We start from the raw sequence: 14412 nt of genomic DNA, 5'->3' as shown, positions 1-14412 counted from the left end.
CACTCACCAGCAGTCCCAAAATCCTGTGGCGGGGGTCCTGGGTAGCTGGCGGGTGTCAGGCAACCCTGCGCTCCCGCTACCCCTACCCCGGCGCTGATCTGGCCGGATGAGGCCTGTGGCCCTACTCAGGCCAGTTTCTGCTTCCCTAACTAATGCAGTCTCAGGTCCCGCGCCCATTTATATTTATATAAATATAAATTCTTCATATTTTAAAAGAATTTTGGTAGGCTAGGCATATGGCTTATGGTAGAACCCTTACCTGGTACATATTAGGGCTCAGTCCTCAGCACACCACCCTCTGCCCTCCAAAAACAAACAAACAAACAAACAAACAAACAGACAGACAAACAAAGGCACAGAGGTATGTCTATGTGAGCTTAGAGCCTTTTCTCCAGCCTGATGCAAACAATTTGACTAAAAGGAGCTTAAGCAAAAGAGAGCATGGTCTGTCTTCCTTACTTTTCTTAAAAATGAAAGACTAAACACAACAACAGTTAGCTTGGCGATGCCATGGTCAAGATCGTGGTCTTCCCTTTCCCTTTCCTTATCCCTGGGTGGGATGCCAAGCCTCACGTATGTGCTTTCACACAGTTTAGATCCTGCTGGATCTCCCCTTTTTGTTAAGAAAAGCCAGTGCTTACTTCTGTTTGGTAGAGTTGTGTCCTGGACTACCCAGGAACATTATGTAGGCTTCTGTAGCAGAGTCAGCAAATTGGAAGGGGGACATTGTGACTGTATGGCTGGCCAACTAACAACTGCTCCCACCATAAAGAGCCACTGGGCATCCCTGTCTGATACTTGGTAAGATCCTAATAATGCTTTAATGATCATCTTTCTCTCTTTAGGGTAGATTGTTCAGAGTCTTAAATGGAGACAGTAGTGAAAAGGTGGACTCCATGAGCCAGTCCTCTGAACTGTGGTTCATCCACTGAGACAACAGTTTGTTAAGAGAGCAGAAAACGTGCCTCGGGGCAAGATGAGGTGAGAATGGACACACTGTCCTCTGTAGGCTATGAGAGCAGCTAGGAGAAGTGTTTTGTCATGGGGTGAGGAAGCTTATTGCTTATGTCTCCTAAGGCTAAAGCAGAATGACCCTGGCTGTTGTCTGTCCTTGGATGAGCCTGACCGTGGTCTGTCCTTGATGCTATTTGGGTTCATCAGCATTCATCATCAAGACCAAGAAAACAGAGTTAAATTGGTGGAGGACGAATCTGGACAACCTCCAAAGCAAATTATTTCTGATGGATGAGCACTGGAGTGCACTCCTGAAGAAGTCAAGGATTTGCAGGAGCTGGGAGACACCTGAGCTTTAGACATCATATAGCCCCGCCCCATCCAGCATGAGTGTCCTTCTGCAAAGCCCAACCCAATCCATGCATGCTCCCCTCTGGGGAAAGGCCAGAATTTCCAGGGTCTCCATTAGATTTGCTCCAGGCTCACAGGACAGCTCACCAGACAGGAGGTCTTCCCAGCTACTTAGGGTGTGAGTCACCCCGCCTCCCCCACCAAGGTAACCCATCTATTGCCAGAGCTACTGGGATTATGTTGCCTATCTCACTCTCTGCCCCAAGGCCAGCCCAGAATATAAAGAGTCTGCAACAAGCATCAAATCCTGCCTCTTCCCAACATTATGGGTGCCACACTAGGCTTTCCTAGTTCAAGTATCCAACTGCCTCTACCAATTCTCAGGGGATTTAGCCCTTCCCAGAACAATTTGCTAAACAGATTCTATACCTTAAAAGTGGGTGCTTGCTACACTCCCAGATATCCAGTCCATAGGCTCTTTCCCAGTCTTACTGTCACTCTGTTGCCCTTAAGATCTGGTCCTCTTGATCAGAGCCTTCTCAAACTTCATACTGTGGCTCTCCATATCATCCATCCTGTCCCTCCCCCTCTGTCATAGCTTTTGTTTCTAGGGTTCCTTACTAACCCCTCCCACCTTGTGCCATCATCCAAGCCAGGGACTCCAGGACCCTATACTAGCTCTTCTCTTGTCTGTGACTTGATAAAATAGTCTATGTCTTAAAGATAAGATAACACACTTCTGTTGCTAGATCCTGCCTCCTTGTCTGTGAATAGCATAGCAAATAAAATGTGGTTCTTTTGGGCCCGTCTCTTTCACCTGAATTTTCTGTTTTGGCATAGAGCATCTAACCATCCAGTTGCTAAGTTTGAATTCTAGAGTTGACTTCTTCCACCCTCACTATGGTCATAAGACCATAACTTGTCAATCCTTGCTCATTAGCATCTCCTGGGTCTCTCTAGCCATGCTCCTCCTCTGCCCCTCATTCCCTCTCAGTCTTTGTTGTACCTCCTCCTGTTTGAAGTACCTCTCATCCTGCCACTGCCTCAGCCCAGTCTCATGACCTTTATTGACAGGACAACCACACATCTCCCTGATGGGATTCTCTGTCCCTCCCTGTGTCCTACCTCATCTAATTCTGGCCTCCATTATACCAGAAAAAAAAAAAGATGTTTCTAAAATGCACACTGGTCCTGTTTTACTTAAAATTCTACAGTGACTCTTCATTGCCCTTAAGACTAACTCATGAGAGTCATCTGGGGCCTGGCTAAAGTGCAATCTTCCAGAGATTTGGGGCTTAAGAGTAATTTTAAAGTAGTCAACGCACCATCCTACCGCTGCCACTGCCACTCAGAAAGTCATCATGTGTGGGAGAAGGTGGGCCTTGGGGGTTAAACCCAAAGTTTGTAGAAGACTCTAGAAGGCCCATCATGAACTGCGCTCTGTCTAATTCTCTCGCCTCCCAGCTATCTACTCTCCTTTTGTACACTAAGCACTAATGGTAAGGAGCCGATAGGTGTCCCAAAGATGCCTCGCAGTCTGAGAGTATCTCAGGGTGTTCTGTCTGATGTGCCCTGTATCCACATGCCTGACACTGGCCTGCAAGCTTCCTAATGCCAGAAGAGTGTCTCACTTCATCTTTGTGGTCCTAGAACCAACCTCATTGCCTGGACAGTAATCAGTGATAGTTTAGCCCAATTAGATGAATAACTAAATGATAATAAGCATTAGTGTTCTCTGAAGATGCAGCTTAGACAACACATATTGTTGAAGCCCTTTCATCTTTATCCCCCCCCCCCCCCCCCCACACACACACATCCTGCCAGGGAGACTCTGAGGCCCTCAGCAAGAATCTATTCTAGCATATTCCTAATGCTTTCCTTCATTTTTTGTCCATGTGTCACCGTAGACCAGGAGCTAGGTGCTGAGCACCACACACGGCATTCCAGAGATACTTGGTTTGCTGGAGGGGACTCATCACTTTTAGTTCTGGTGTGCTGACAGTAAGTCCTCTTTGGGCAGCTTGGGGTTATATAGCTTTTTCTGTCAGCTGCACTGGACTGCCCAGACTCTGTTTAGGATCCACTCAAAACCCTTGAAGCTTTTCTTTATGAATCAGTAACCCAAGTGAGTCTCCCAACTCTGTACCTCACCTGCAATCTCCAGCTCTCAGTAGAGGACTCTAACTCTATTAAATCCATCTGCTGTATTCAGCAGCCTGTCAAGATCTTGTTAAATATTTATTCCATCATCTGTCTTATTAGGATCCTCCCACTTTCGTTATGAGTAGATTAGGAAATTTGCCATTTAGATGTCGGCCAAGTTAATGAACTCAACTGAGATGCAGCCATAGGGCAGAACACCAGAATCTCCTTCCAAGCTGGTGTCTGATTAATTAGTGAACTTACATTAAAACTGTTTGTCCACCTGGGGATTTGCATGGCATGCTAGAACCATCCTGGACCGATGGTGTCTACGTGTCCTGGGTGGCCATGGTGGATTCATCCTTTTGACTCTTCTTTCCCAGATGCTGAGCCTGGGCTGGGCTCCTTACAAGGGCACCTTATTAGAGATGCTGAGGGTCAGAAGGCATCCCATTCTGAGTTTGGTGTTTTAATGGCTCTTTGCAGACTGTGTGAAGCACTGCTGTCATTTCTTGACTTCTCAGATAAGAAGGCCAATACAGCCATCGGAATACTCACAGACTTGGCTCTAGAAGAAAGGTAATTGTCTTGTTTATATAAACTGACAGTTCTCTAACCTGCGTTAAGCTGTGTGGTCTTTGAAAAATGGCAGCATCTACAGAGACAAGACTAACCTCCACATGAGCATTACAAGATTGGCTGAGTAAGGAGACTGTCGCCATCCACTCTCATCCTAGTCCCTCCAGGTGGAGGGTGGCTCTGTCCTCAGTGAGCTCGGAAGCCATAACACACAGTTACCCCTTGGTTCTATTAATTCTGCATCTGTGAGTTCAACCAACCACAGATCAAGAGTACTTCTAAAACTACTTCAGTCCCAAACACGGACAGACCCTTTTCCTTACCGTTCCCTAAACAATACATATGGTGGGTATTTACATACCACTTTCATTGTTCCAGTACCATAACTACAAATGATGAGAGATGGCTCAAAGCTCCCTGGAAGTTATACATAGATTATATGCAAATACTATGATATTCTATGTTAGGGGCTTGAGCATCTGCACAGCTGGATATTCATAGGTTCCTGGGGTCAGTCTCATACAGACACTGGGGAGAATGACTACTGAAAACACTGCTTCTTGCAGTAAGCATATCAGCTGTGGCTCAGGGAAGCCTCCTGCCACTTGGTCAGTGCCTGGCCTGGTGCATAGTGACTGCTGGCAGACCTGTGTTGAATGACTATGGGTGAGCAAGCAGAAAAGGTACCAGGAAACATTGCCTCCTCTTGGGTTACCAGTGGCTCTGAGCAGCTATTTCTTCTTCCTGCCTTGTGTTTTGCTTTTAGCAGCTGGGGAGGAGATGGTAAAAAGTCCTAGATGTTTGGAATAGTTACAAATTCCTAAGTCATTTCTTATGAGCATTTAAAATATTCATTGAACACATTGTGAATCTTGCCTGGAAATAGCCATGGGAGAAAGAGCTACCATGCTGCGGTAGGCTGGGAGCGTGGAATACTGCACCAGTGTATGGTGCTGTGCATCTGAGCCTTCACTGAGGCTGTAACGAGTGAACATCCCTGAGGCTGTGATGGGTGAACATGTGTTTCCCACCTGCACTGGGCACATGGGACACACAAACCCAAAGTGAGGAGAAAGGGATGCAGCCAACTCAACAGAAGCTGGAGGATTCCAGCAACTTCTCTGGACAAGAGCCCTTGTGTGAGACCTGTTGTCTGATATCAAAGATGATTCTCTAGGCTTAGGAAAATTAAAGCCATGTGACAAACCCAGTGACTTTTAACTTTAGGCACTCAGAATGAGTTGTAAATGTGTACTGTAAGTCACGTAGGTCTCTGAGGTATCACCTGAGATGCCAGCCTCCTGGCATAGTTCGTATCATTTTGAAATTAGCCTGGCTGATGTTCTCTCAACAGATTCCGAGTCTGGTTCCAGACCAACCTTCCAGATGTCCTCCCCGCTCTCACAGGCGCTCTGGTGAGCAAACCCCCAAGTCTCTCCTCCATGACAGCTCCTCCTTCTTTCCAGGACAGGGCTGTTGAAAGACAATTTATATCCCAGCACCCTTGGTGTCTCTCAGCTTGATTAGTCATTTATTCACAGCTGGAATTTACACAGTTCAGGCAGGAAAACTTCAGGCAGGACAAATAGAAGTGACTTATGGACAGCTCAGGGAAACAATGCATGTGGATTGCATCTTACTTGACAGTAGGGAGAGAGAGCTGCTCTCCACCAGAGTCCTCCTAGCACAAAGTAGTTTCTTCAGGACAGGATGTGGCTTTGTCCCCTGGGTGGAAGTCATCCCCATAGCGAGAAGGGTAGCACTGTTAGGGAAGGAGCAAGGGCTCTTCCTGGAGAGCAGGCTATGTCTGTTGAGCCATGAAAGGTTCAGGAGACCCTGGAAGAGCATGACTATACCCCACCCCAACATTGTGAAGCTGGTTGGTGGAGAAGCCAAATGTAAGACTCCATCCTGTTACCAGGGTGATTTTATTGATGTCACGGTGTGACATTGAGCTAGCTGCCTAGCTCCTAGCCTTTTGGTGAGCAAGAGATATTTCTAGAAAATCCTGTGGCATTGCTTATCTGTTGTCTGAGACACCTCTGAATCCACTTGTAGAAACGAGAGCCCAAGATATCCAGCCCCTCTGCCCTCTGCCAGTGCATTGCTCTGTTGGGAAACATCAGCGCTGAGCCTACTACCAGAAAACACATGATAGCTCATGAAGAATTTGGGAATGCCTGCTTGGACCTCCTGGTATCACAGCCTTTCTATTCAAAGTTGGTCTCCTGCCCTCTAGTAAGGCACTGGCTTCTAACCGTAATTCTGTTTCTAGGGCCCCATTGACTTATCCCTACTATAGCTATAGGTTTGGTGGGATGGAAACCTCTAAAATTCTCTAGATTAAGTCTCCTTGACCTAGGGAGATTTGGAGATTTTTCTGGTGGAACTGATCATCCACTTCTATAGCCCAGATTTCAGTGCAGACCCAGGGACTGCAAATCCAGAATGCCATAGCCAAGGTATCTGAGGCACCCTCTACTCCTCCTAAGTTAATGCCAATTCCTAGAGCTGGTATCTGTACTTCTACCGCCATTCGAGTCCGTGATATTAACACTATAAGGAGTGTGGGTGTCTCAGGACACTCATCTAAGGGAAGAGGTGACCATGAAAAGCTGCAAGGCAGCGAGATGATTACCCTGTTTTGTTTCCAGGTCAAGTGTGAAGAGGACATGGACCTATTCAGAGGGATCACATATACCCTCCTAGGACTCATTATGAACTTGTGTCTTGAAATCACCTTCCTCTCTGAGGTACAACGCTCTTGTCACCCTCCTTGGATCCCTGGGATGGACTGCCCACATCAAGTTGCTTGATTTGCTCCCATGTTCATAAGGTGACCAGAAGCATGTGGCCCTGAACATTAGCAGCTTGGAGAGATGGAGGGATGGAGGGATATACTGTCACTTTGCCGAGGGCAAGAGTCACTCTCGTGTTCATTCAGAAAACTGTCCACATGCACAGAACATGCCAAGTCTACCAGAGGCTGCATTTATAGAGTCAAATAACATGTGCCCTGCTAGTCCACAACTAGAGGAGACAGATATGGAAGCAATAAAATACACCCTTGTGATTATGAACATGGGTGTTGTAGTTCCCAGAGAGTGGGTGGCTCTGTCTGATTGCTTTAAAAAATACTCTACAGGGGATTCTACCTGTCAGGGCTTTAAAGTTGCTTTCCCATGTTCCCATGTTTGTAGATGTGGGTTGTGAAGATGAGCCGGAAGTGCCTGTCTCTACTGAACAGCAAGGATGGAGGAATCTTAACAGTAAGTTTCTCCAAAAAGTGGACTAACTGTTCCTGCCCTAGAACTGATTTCATGTTAATAAGTCTCGTTCTCTTTGTAGTCACCGTCTTTGAAATCTCATTGACTCTAAGGTGCCCACAAACACACAAATGCCAAACTTTGCCTTTAATCTGAAAGCATTTGGTGACCCCTCCACATATACACGTGAGCCTTGTAGAGTCCAGGAACCCAAATTAACTCTCTCTTGACTGTGCAGTCTAGACTTTAATAAGCAGACACAGTGCAACCTACATCATTTACACTATTTCAAGAGATCCTTTGGAGACATATGCTAGAATGACTTTCTTAGTTCTGTTTCTGATGTTTGGCTATAAAAATGAAGATGGTCCCGTGGTTAGGACAGAAGACATGAAGAAGTTAACACGATTCAGGAGATCGTTGGCTGTTACCCTACGATGCACTCTTTACCTACTGTATCAGTGCAGGACCTAACACATAATCAGACAAAGGTGACATCCAGGACAGGGGTCAGAAAACAACCCTCTAAGACCTGCTGCAGAGGGATTGGCTTCAGACCTTCTCATGACCTGTCACCCACCTGAGCATTGTGGCACATGTCTACACACACATATTCACACACAATCTCTCTCTCTCTCTCTTACACACACACACACACACTTACACACACTCACATACACACACTCTAACACAGAGACATACTCACATACACCATACACACTCTCTCACACACATACACACACTCACATACACACACACATACACTCATGTACACATATACATACACTTACATACACACATATACAGACTGACACACACACACTCGTACACATACACCATACACACACTCACATACACATTTACACATACACTCACACACTCACACACAAACGTACACACTCTTTTCTCACACATACACAGACACATACCAATAATCATAAATAATTATAATTCCAAAAACTTTTTTTAATGAAATGAAAACTGGGAAGTAAAGCAAATGAAATCTCCCAGAAAGTCAAACCAAAAGACAGAGCTATCGAAAGATAAAGCTAAATGAAAACTGAAAACTCCACAGGTCAGTCCTGGAAGTGGGGCATCCTCTAATGAGGACCGTGCTGGTGCTGAGGTCTGGGAGGCACCCAGGAAGGACTGACTCTCAGGGTTGAGCCCTGTGTAAAGCTGAGCTACACCGAGCCTCTGTGCCAGGAGGCTTTATTTCCAGCCCTTTGAGCTGCCTGCCTGTCAGGTTTATTAAAAAGGAACTATGTTCTCTATGTGTTCTTTGCCCATTATATCATTTAAAATTTGAGGAGTAAAATTTTGCTTCCAAAATTAATGATTGCTTTTACCTGTGAAACTCCCCCTCATTAACTTTGAAAGTCTCCAGCATTTCTGCACAGGGTGTCTAAGCATCCTCTTTGTGTCCCCTCAGAGAACGGCAGGTGTTCTGAGCCGGACCCTTTCTTCCTCTCAGACCATTGTGGAGGAGGCCCTGACAGCAGGAGTGGTCAAGAAAATGATTAAATTCCTGAGGGTAAGTTATGGCACTACTCACAACTTCTTAACTGTCTAGAGATCACCTGTACAACTTAGAGGGCAGGAGGAAAGTGAGCTCCATTCAGTTAACATGGCAAGATGTCATCTCTGCCTGAATAGAGAGCCAAGTCTTCCATCTTTCCCGGAGCAGTGACAAGGACCCTTGAATGAATAAGCAAATTGTTCTTTGGCTACCGTGGTAAAAACCGGCTTGCCCTCCATACCCAGCTTGAAATGTGCAGCCTCTGTCCTTGAACAAAGGTGCACTGAACAGCTTTTGGCAAGGTCCCATAAGGCAATTATTTTGTTCATGGGTTTCTGGTACTTTCTGTCTTTATCCGGAGTGGACCAGTTGTTAACTCCATCTGTGAGCTTTGGAGGTTGCAGAGTTGTCATGTGACCAGAGGATGTTGGAATTTCCCGAATGAAGTAGGTGCAAAGAATCCAAGTGAGGAGTTAGATCCACCTGGAAAGGCACAGGGAATTATCAGACTGCTGCCTCTAGATCCTGCCCATGCACTGTCACTCAGGTTACTGATGCAGTAGTACTGCTAAGCGGGGCAGGAAGCAAGCTCAAGCTAGGGAAGGTGCCACCAGGCAGGGCAGATGACACTGGGGCAGGGTGAAGGATCTCAGTGAAGAGCGACGCTTGGTCAGTGCCTGCCATTATCCCTACAGTTTTGGCACGATGCCAGAGACTGCTGGATGCATCCACAGACATCCTGAAGACCCTGATACTATGGAATTATGCTTGCATAATTGTGACCTCTTATGATGATCTCAGTTGGTGACTCTTCACAGAGATTATCAACCCTTTTTCTCCAAAGCCAAATGATGGGGTGGGGGGCATCTGCTTCCTTTTGGGAAAACATCAGCTACTGAACAGCATCCCTGTTGTCTAAGCCAGTCTCTAGTAAAGCCTTTCACTTAGTGGTGTCAGGTATACAGGCAACAGGCCTACGTCGTCACACTGGGCATGGGCTAGGTGGATAGCTGGGTTCAAGTGACCTCCATCCTTGCTCACTTATGGAGCATATGTCATACTTCATCTAATCCTCTTACAGATGCCATGGAGGCCACTGGCACTGTTATAGTCACTGAGGTATCTGAGCAAGAATGGCTAGACCCTTGATCATACGTTTCTGATTTTTGTTCTGCAACCTAGATGGGAGGCCAGACTGCGTCACGCTACGCCATAAAGATACTGGCTATCTGCACGAACAGCTGCCATGCAGCTCGGGAAGAAGTAGTGAGGCTTGATAAAAGTAAGTGATGGTTTCATTATGGGAGCCCAGGCCTCAAAGAGGGATCCACGCTGGGAGCTGCAGAGAGAATGGAGGCTGAGGAGGAGGTGGGGAGACCTAAACAGCGGGACTCCCTCCCTTGTAGTGTTTCCACAACCGGATGTCAGTTCACCTCCCGTCACAAAGTGTCTCCTTGGCCTTCGGTCTGTGCTTCCTGCGGTAAAATGCCAGGCAGCTCAAAGATCACAGGGCAGAAGCTAGACAACTTCCCCCACCCGTGAGGCTAACCTGGACTTGTTTCTATAGTGATGCTGGAACTGGCCTAGCACCGGCTCTCCCCCTTCTTGGAAGGAGGGAGGAAATGAAGCACCTTCAATCCTAAGATGAGCGAGCGCAAAGGGACTTTCAGCTTCGAGGCCAACTGAATTCATTAAGACTGCTTTAGACAGTTAGCCTGAGGAGTGTTGATGTCACTGCATCATAAGATAGATGTGAAGGCTGCAGAGTTACCACGTGACCAAACACTACTCTAATTTTCCCACAATCTAACTTAAACTCTAAATCCACTGTAGCTCTTCATGGGGCGTTGGGAGGCAATGGTCCAAGCAGGGAAAGATTCCTAATGTTCTCTATATCTCCTCCTCCTCCTCCTCCTCCTCTTCCTCCTCCTCCTCCTCCTCTTCCTCCTCCTCACACACTGGCTGACTGGATGGGGCCCACAGAGGGCAAGAACTTTCCTTCTGAAAAGATGCAAACCTCTCTCTCAGGCTGGGAGGTGATGTAGAGTGGGGGGAGGGGTCTTGAGAACGGACTTTTCTGACTCCAAACCATTTTAAAGACAAAGTCTCTGTCTCAGTTAGGGTTTCATTGCTGTGAAGAGACACCATGACCACAGCAACTCTTAGAAAGGAAAGCATGTAACTGGGCTGGTTTACAGTTTTCGGAGGTTTAGTCCATTATCATCGTGTCAGGAAACATGGCAGGGTGCAGGCAGACACAGTGCTGGAGTACGAGCTGAAAGTTCTCTATCTCAATCTGCAGGCAAGAGAAAGGGATTACATATCATCCTGGGCAAAGCTTAGGCATAGGAAACCTGGAAGCCCACCCCCACAGCAACACATTTCCTTTAACAAGACCACCCTTTCTCTAACAAGGCCACACCTTCTAACAGTGCCACCCCCTATGGGCCAGGCATTCACACATGAGTCTATGGGGGCCATTCCTATTCAGATGACCACAGTCTAGATGTAGCTCTAGCTGATCTATAACTTGTTATGTAGATCAGACCAGCCTCAAATTCACACACATCTCCCTGTCTCTGCCTCCTGGGTGCTGGGATTAATCCATCATGTCCAGCTATGCAAAGCAAGTTATACCACAGTACAAAGCTACAGGGAGAGCGCACACATTTCCCCACGTTTCTGAAGAAGCTTGCCATCCACCCCGTCAACCTCTCCTGCCCATCTTGGCAGCCTTTTCAGCCGGTCTGTTGCAATTGCTCCCTCTGCCCATGTTTCCCTGTAGAGTTCGACCTTTTGATGCTGCTGCTTGCCTCTGAGGATGAAATTCTGGCGGGCAATGCTGCCCTCTGCCTTGGCAACTCCATGGAAGTGCCCAGTGCAGCCCCTTCCTTGCTGAAGACGGACATCGTGAGGGTGCTCTTGAAGCTGGCAGGCAGCGACTCAAAGGAGACAGGCGTGCAGCTGAATGCAGGCATCGCTCTGGGGAAGCTGTGCACTGCTGAGCCCAGGTCGGTTGTGGTCACCGCTGAGCCAGGCCACCCAAGTGGTGATCACATCTCAGAAAGAGTGGGGCAAGCCAAGCACTGTGGGAGGAACCCACAGAGGTACCACCTCCTGCCTTGTGTGCAGGTCACTCGGGGTCCCCATGAGCTACGTCTCTAGGATAAGGGTCTTTCCTGGGGGTGGGGGAATCACAACCTCCAGCCTGAGAAAGGAAATGCCTTTGACAGGGTTTGGTCCCAGGCACATGGTCACCATCTGGTCATCCACCCTGCCTTCAACTGGCTCCATTTCATTTTCTTCTTTCTCTCACACATCAGTCCTGTCTCTTCTTCTTCCTCTAGTATTGAGCTTTCTGTCTCTATGACAAAAATGCTCATTTAAAGAAAGACTTATTTTGTCTGATGGTCTCAGGGGCTTCTTCAACCTCTGTTTGCCTGTTTCTTTGGGCCTGTTGCAGGGCTGTGCCCCATGGCAGGTTCATGCCACTGAGGGGAGCCATTCATGCCATGGTGACCAAGAAGTCAAGAAAGACACCAGAAGGGACAGATTCCCCAACTCCCTTTTGAGAACACCCCAGTGACCTAAATCACACCCACATTAGGCCTAGCACACTAAAGCTTCTGTCATCTTTTGACAGTGCCATAGACTGGGACCAAGGCCTCAGTGCATGGATCTTTGAAGGACATTTAATATGCAATCTATAACACAAACTGTCTTTGCCTCTCTGTATGTCTCTGCCCCTGTCTCTTCTTTGCCCATCTCTCTTCTCTCCTTTCTCTTCTCTCCCCATCTTTCTCATCTCTCCCTCAAAATCTCTGTCTCCCCTCCTCTCTCCCCCACCATTCCTTCCATCTTCCCTTCATTCTTTCTTTTCTTTCTTCACTAGTGGCCTAGAACTTGCTTTATAGCTCAGGTTGATTGCAATCCCCCTGCCTCTGCCTCACCAAAACTGAGATTGTGGCTGTGTACTACCATGCTTAGCGCCTCATCTTTTTCTTTACTTTTCTGGACCAAACTTCTATTTTTTTTTTTTTTTTTTGCTGATTGATTGGCTCGTTTATTGATTGACTTGGCTCTAAGCAAATGGAGGACTGGTCAATGCCAGTAACAGTCTCCTGCTGGAGAGACAAGGCTACAGAACAGCATGCCTGAGACCAGCCAGCAAGCCGGAGCATCATTTACCTGTCCTGGACCTGTTATATGTTTAACCATCCCATGGTGTATGTCTCAGGGTGTTTCCCCATGGCTGTGCCATGATCCATTGCATAGAAGTAAGGGAGACCTTGAGGATGGGGTTCAATATGGCTCCTGCCTTACAGCTGCACACATCTCCCCCCCCCACCCCCCGAAACAAGAAGGCTGGTTTGGTTGTCACTGAAAGCTCTTTCAAGTCCTCTCTGATTGATCAAGTGGAAGAAAAAGAGAAAACCTTTTTTTTTTCCTACAAAAAGAGAAACCCATTACTAGGATAAGTTCAAAGTGGCCCCCTGCCGGGGTAGGATGGAGGGCTTTCCTAAGAGCACAGACCGGCCTGTCACACCTGACACTGAGTGTTCCCAGTATTGTGTGGGTTCCCCCAGAGTCCCACTACTCTCTTTGATCTTTAGGGCTCTCCAGTGCCACTGTCACTTTCCCTTTCCCTCGAGTGATCAGTGCATGGCCAGCATCCATCTGCAGAAGGTAGCTGTGAAGTGTGACGTATATTAACCTGGATTCTGCATCCTGACTTACCACAGGTTTACTGCCCAACTGCGAGAGCTTCACGGGATACAAGTTCTCAACTCTGCAATGAAACACTTGAATGATTCTTGAAAGACACGGTGCCAGTGTAAAAGCCTGTGAGCACGCGCGCACACACACACACCTCTGGGCCAGGGGACACTGCTCTGCTAATAAATTCTTTTTAAATATCTAGCTCCAAAACTGGAAGTCTGCTGGGTTTTTGCTGGGAAGAAGAGAGCAGGTGACTACCACAGTAGAAACTGCTGATGCTTGCTCTAGCATCCATCTCCCATGCCTTTAGCCTGCTCCTTCATTTTCTACTGAGGCTGGAATTTACTTGGGGGGTTCATCCCTCTGGGTTCTGCTTAGTTGGAATCTCTCTAATTTTATTTGCTTATTGCAAGTCACTGAGCCATGTTGTCCAGCCCATACCTTCTCGTATTACATACAACAAGGAAGCTCTGACTCAGAAAAACCGAGTGAGGAATCTTTAACGTTTACCCCTAGGTATGCAATGGCCTGACCTAAGGATCAAAGAAATGTAGGAACAAAAGACCAGGAGACCCTGGGAAGTAGCCCTTCCATGGTCAGACTGCAGGTTCAAAGCTGCTCTACACCCTTCATGAGCTGAGAGCCTTGTTGAGATAGCTTAGCCCCCACACACCCTCTGTCTTGTTCATAAAGGGGGGCAGGATGCTTACTTCACAGGTTTGTCATGAGAATTAGCTCAGGTGACTTCTATGAAGCTCTCCACACTGGGCTTTGCACACAACAGGCTTTGAAGAAGGGGAGCTACTTCATTACACTGGTGTAGCTACTTCCACAGATGCCCCTGCTGGGCAACCCCTGCAGGCACTTCTCAGAAGTTCTGAT

At 47.2% G+C, this 14412-nt stretch overlaps 1 protein-coding gene across 2 annotated transcripts in view; it reads left to right on the top strand.

The window, feature by feature from the left end:
- Ttc12 (tetratricopeptide repeat domain 12) overlaps positions 1-13740 on the top strand; it is a 54013-nt gene extending 40273 nt beyond the window's left edge. Inside the window, exons 14-22 of one of the 2 annotated variants that reach the window (XM_021172151.2) lie at positions 3934-4026; positions 5381-5441; positions 6085-6222; positions 6681-6779; positions 7227-7295; positions 8725-8826; positions 9994-10093; positions 11597-11822; positions 13554-13740. In XM_021172151.2, the coding sequence (XP_021027810.1) occupies positions 3934-4026; positions 5381-5441; positions 6085-6222; positions 6681-6779; positions 7227-7295; positions 8725-8826; positions 9994-10093; positions 11597-11822; positions 13554-13629 (964 nt within the window). In that variant the 3' untranslated portion in view covers positions 13630-13740. The remainder of the gene's footprint in view (positions 1-3933; positions 4027-5380; positions 5442-6084; positions 6223-6680; positions 6780-7226; positions 7296-8724; positions 8827-9993; positions 10094-11596; positions 11823-13553) is intronic. The other variant, XM_029481153.1, reaches the window with a different exon arrangement.
- Positions 13741-14412: the final 672 nt, after the last annotated feature.

The sequence above is a fragment of the Mus caroli genome, chromosome 9 (genome assembly GCF_900094665.2).
Source record: "Mus caroli chromosome 9, CAROLI_EIJ_v1.1, whole genome shotgun sequence".
NCBI classification, from domain to species: Eukaryota; Metazoa; Chordata; class Mammalia; order Rodentia; family Muridae; genus Mus; species Mus caroli.
This window is presented reverse-complemented; position numbering and strand designations above follow the sequence as displayed.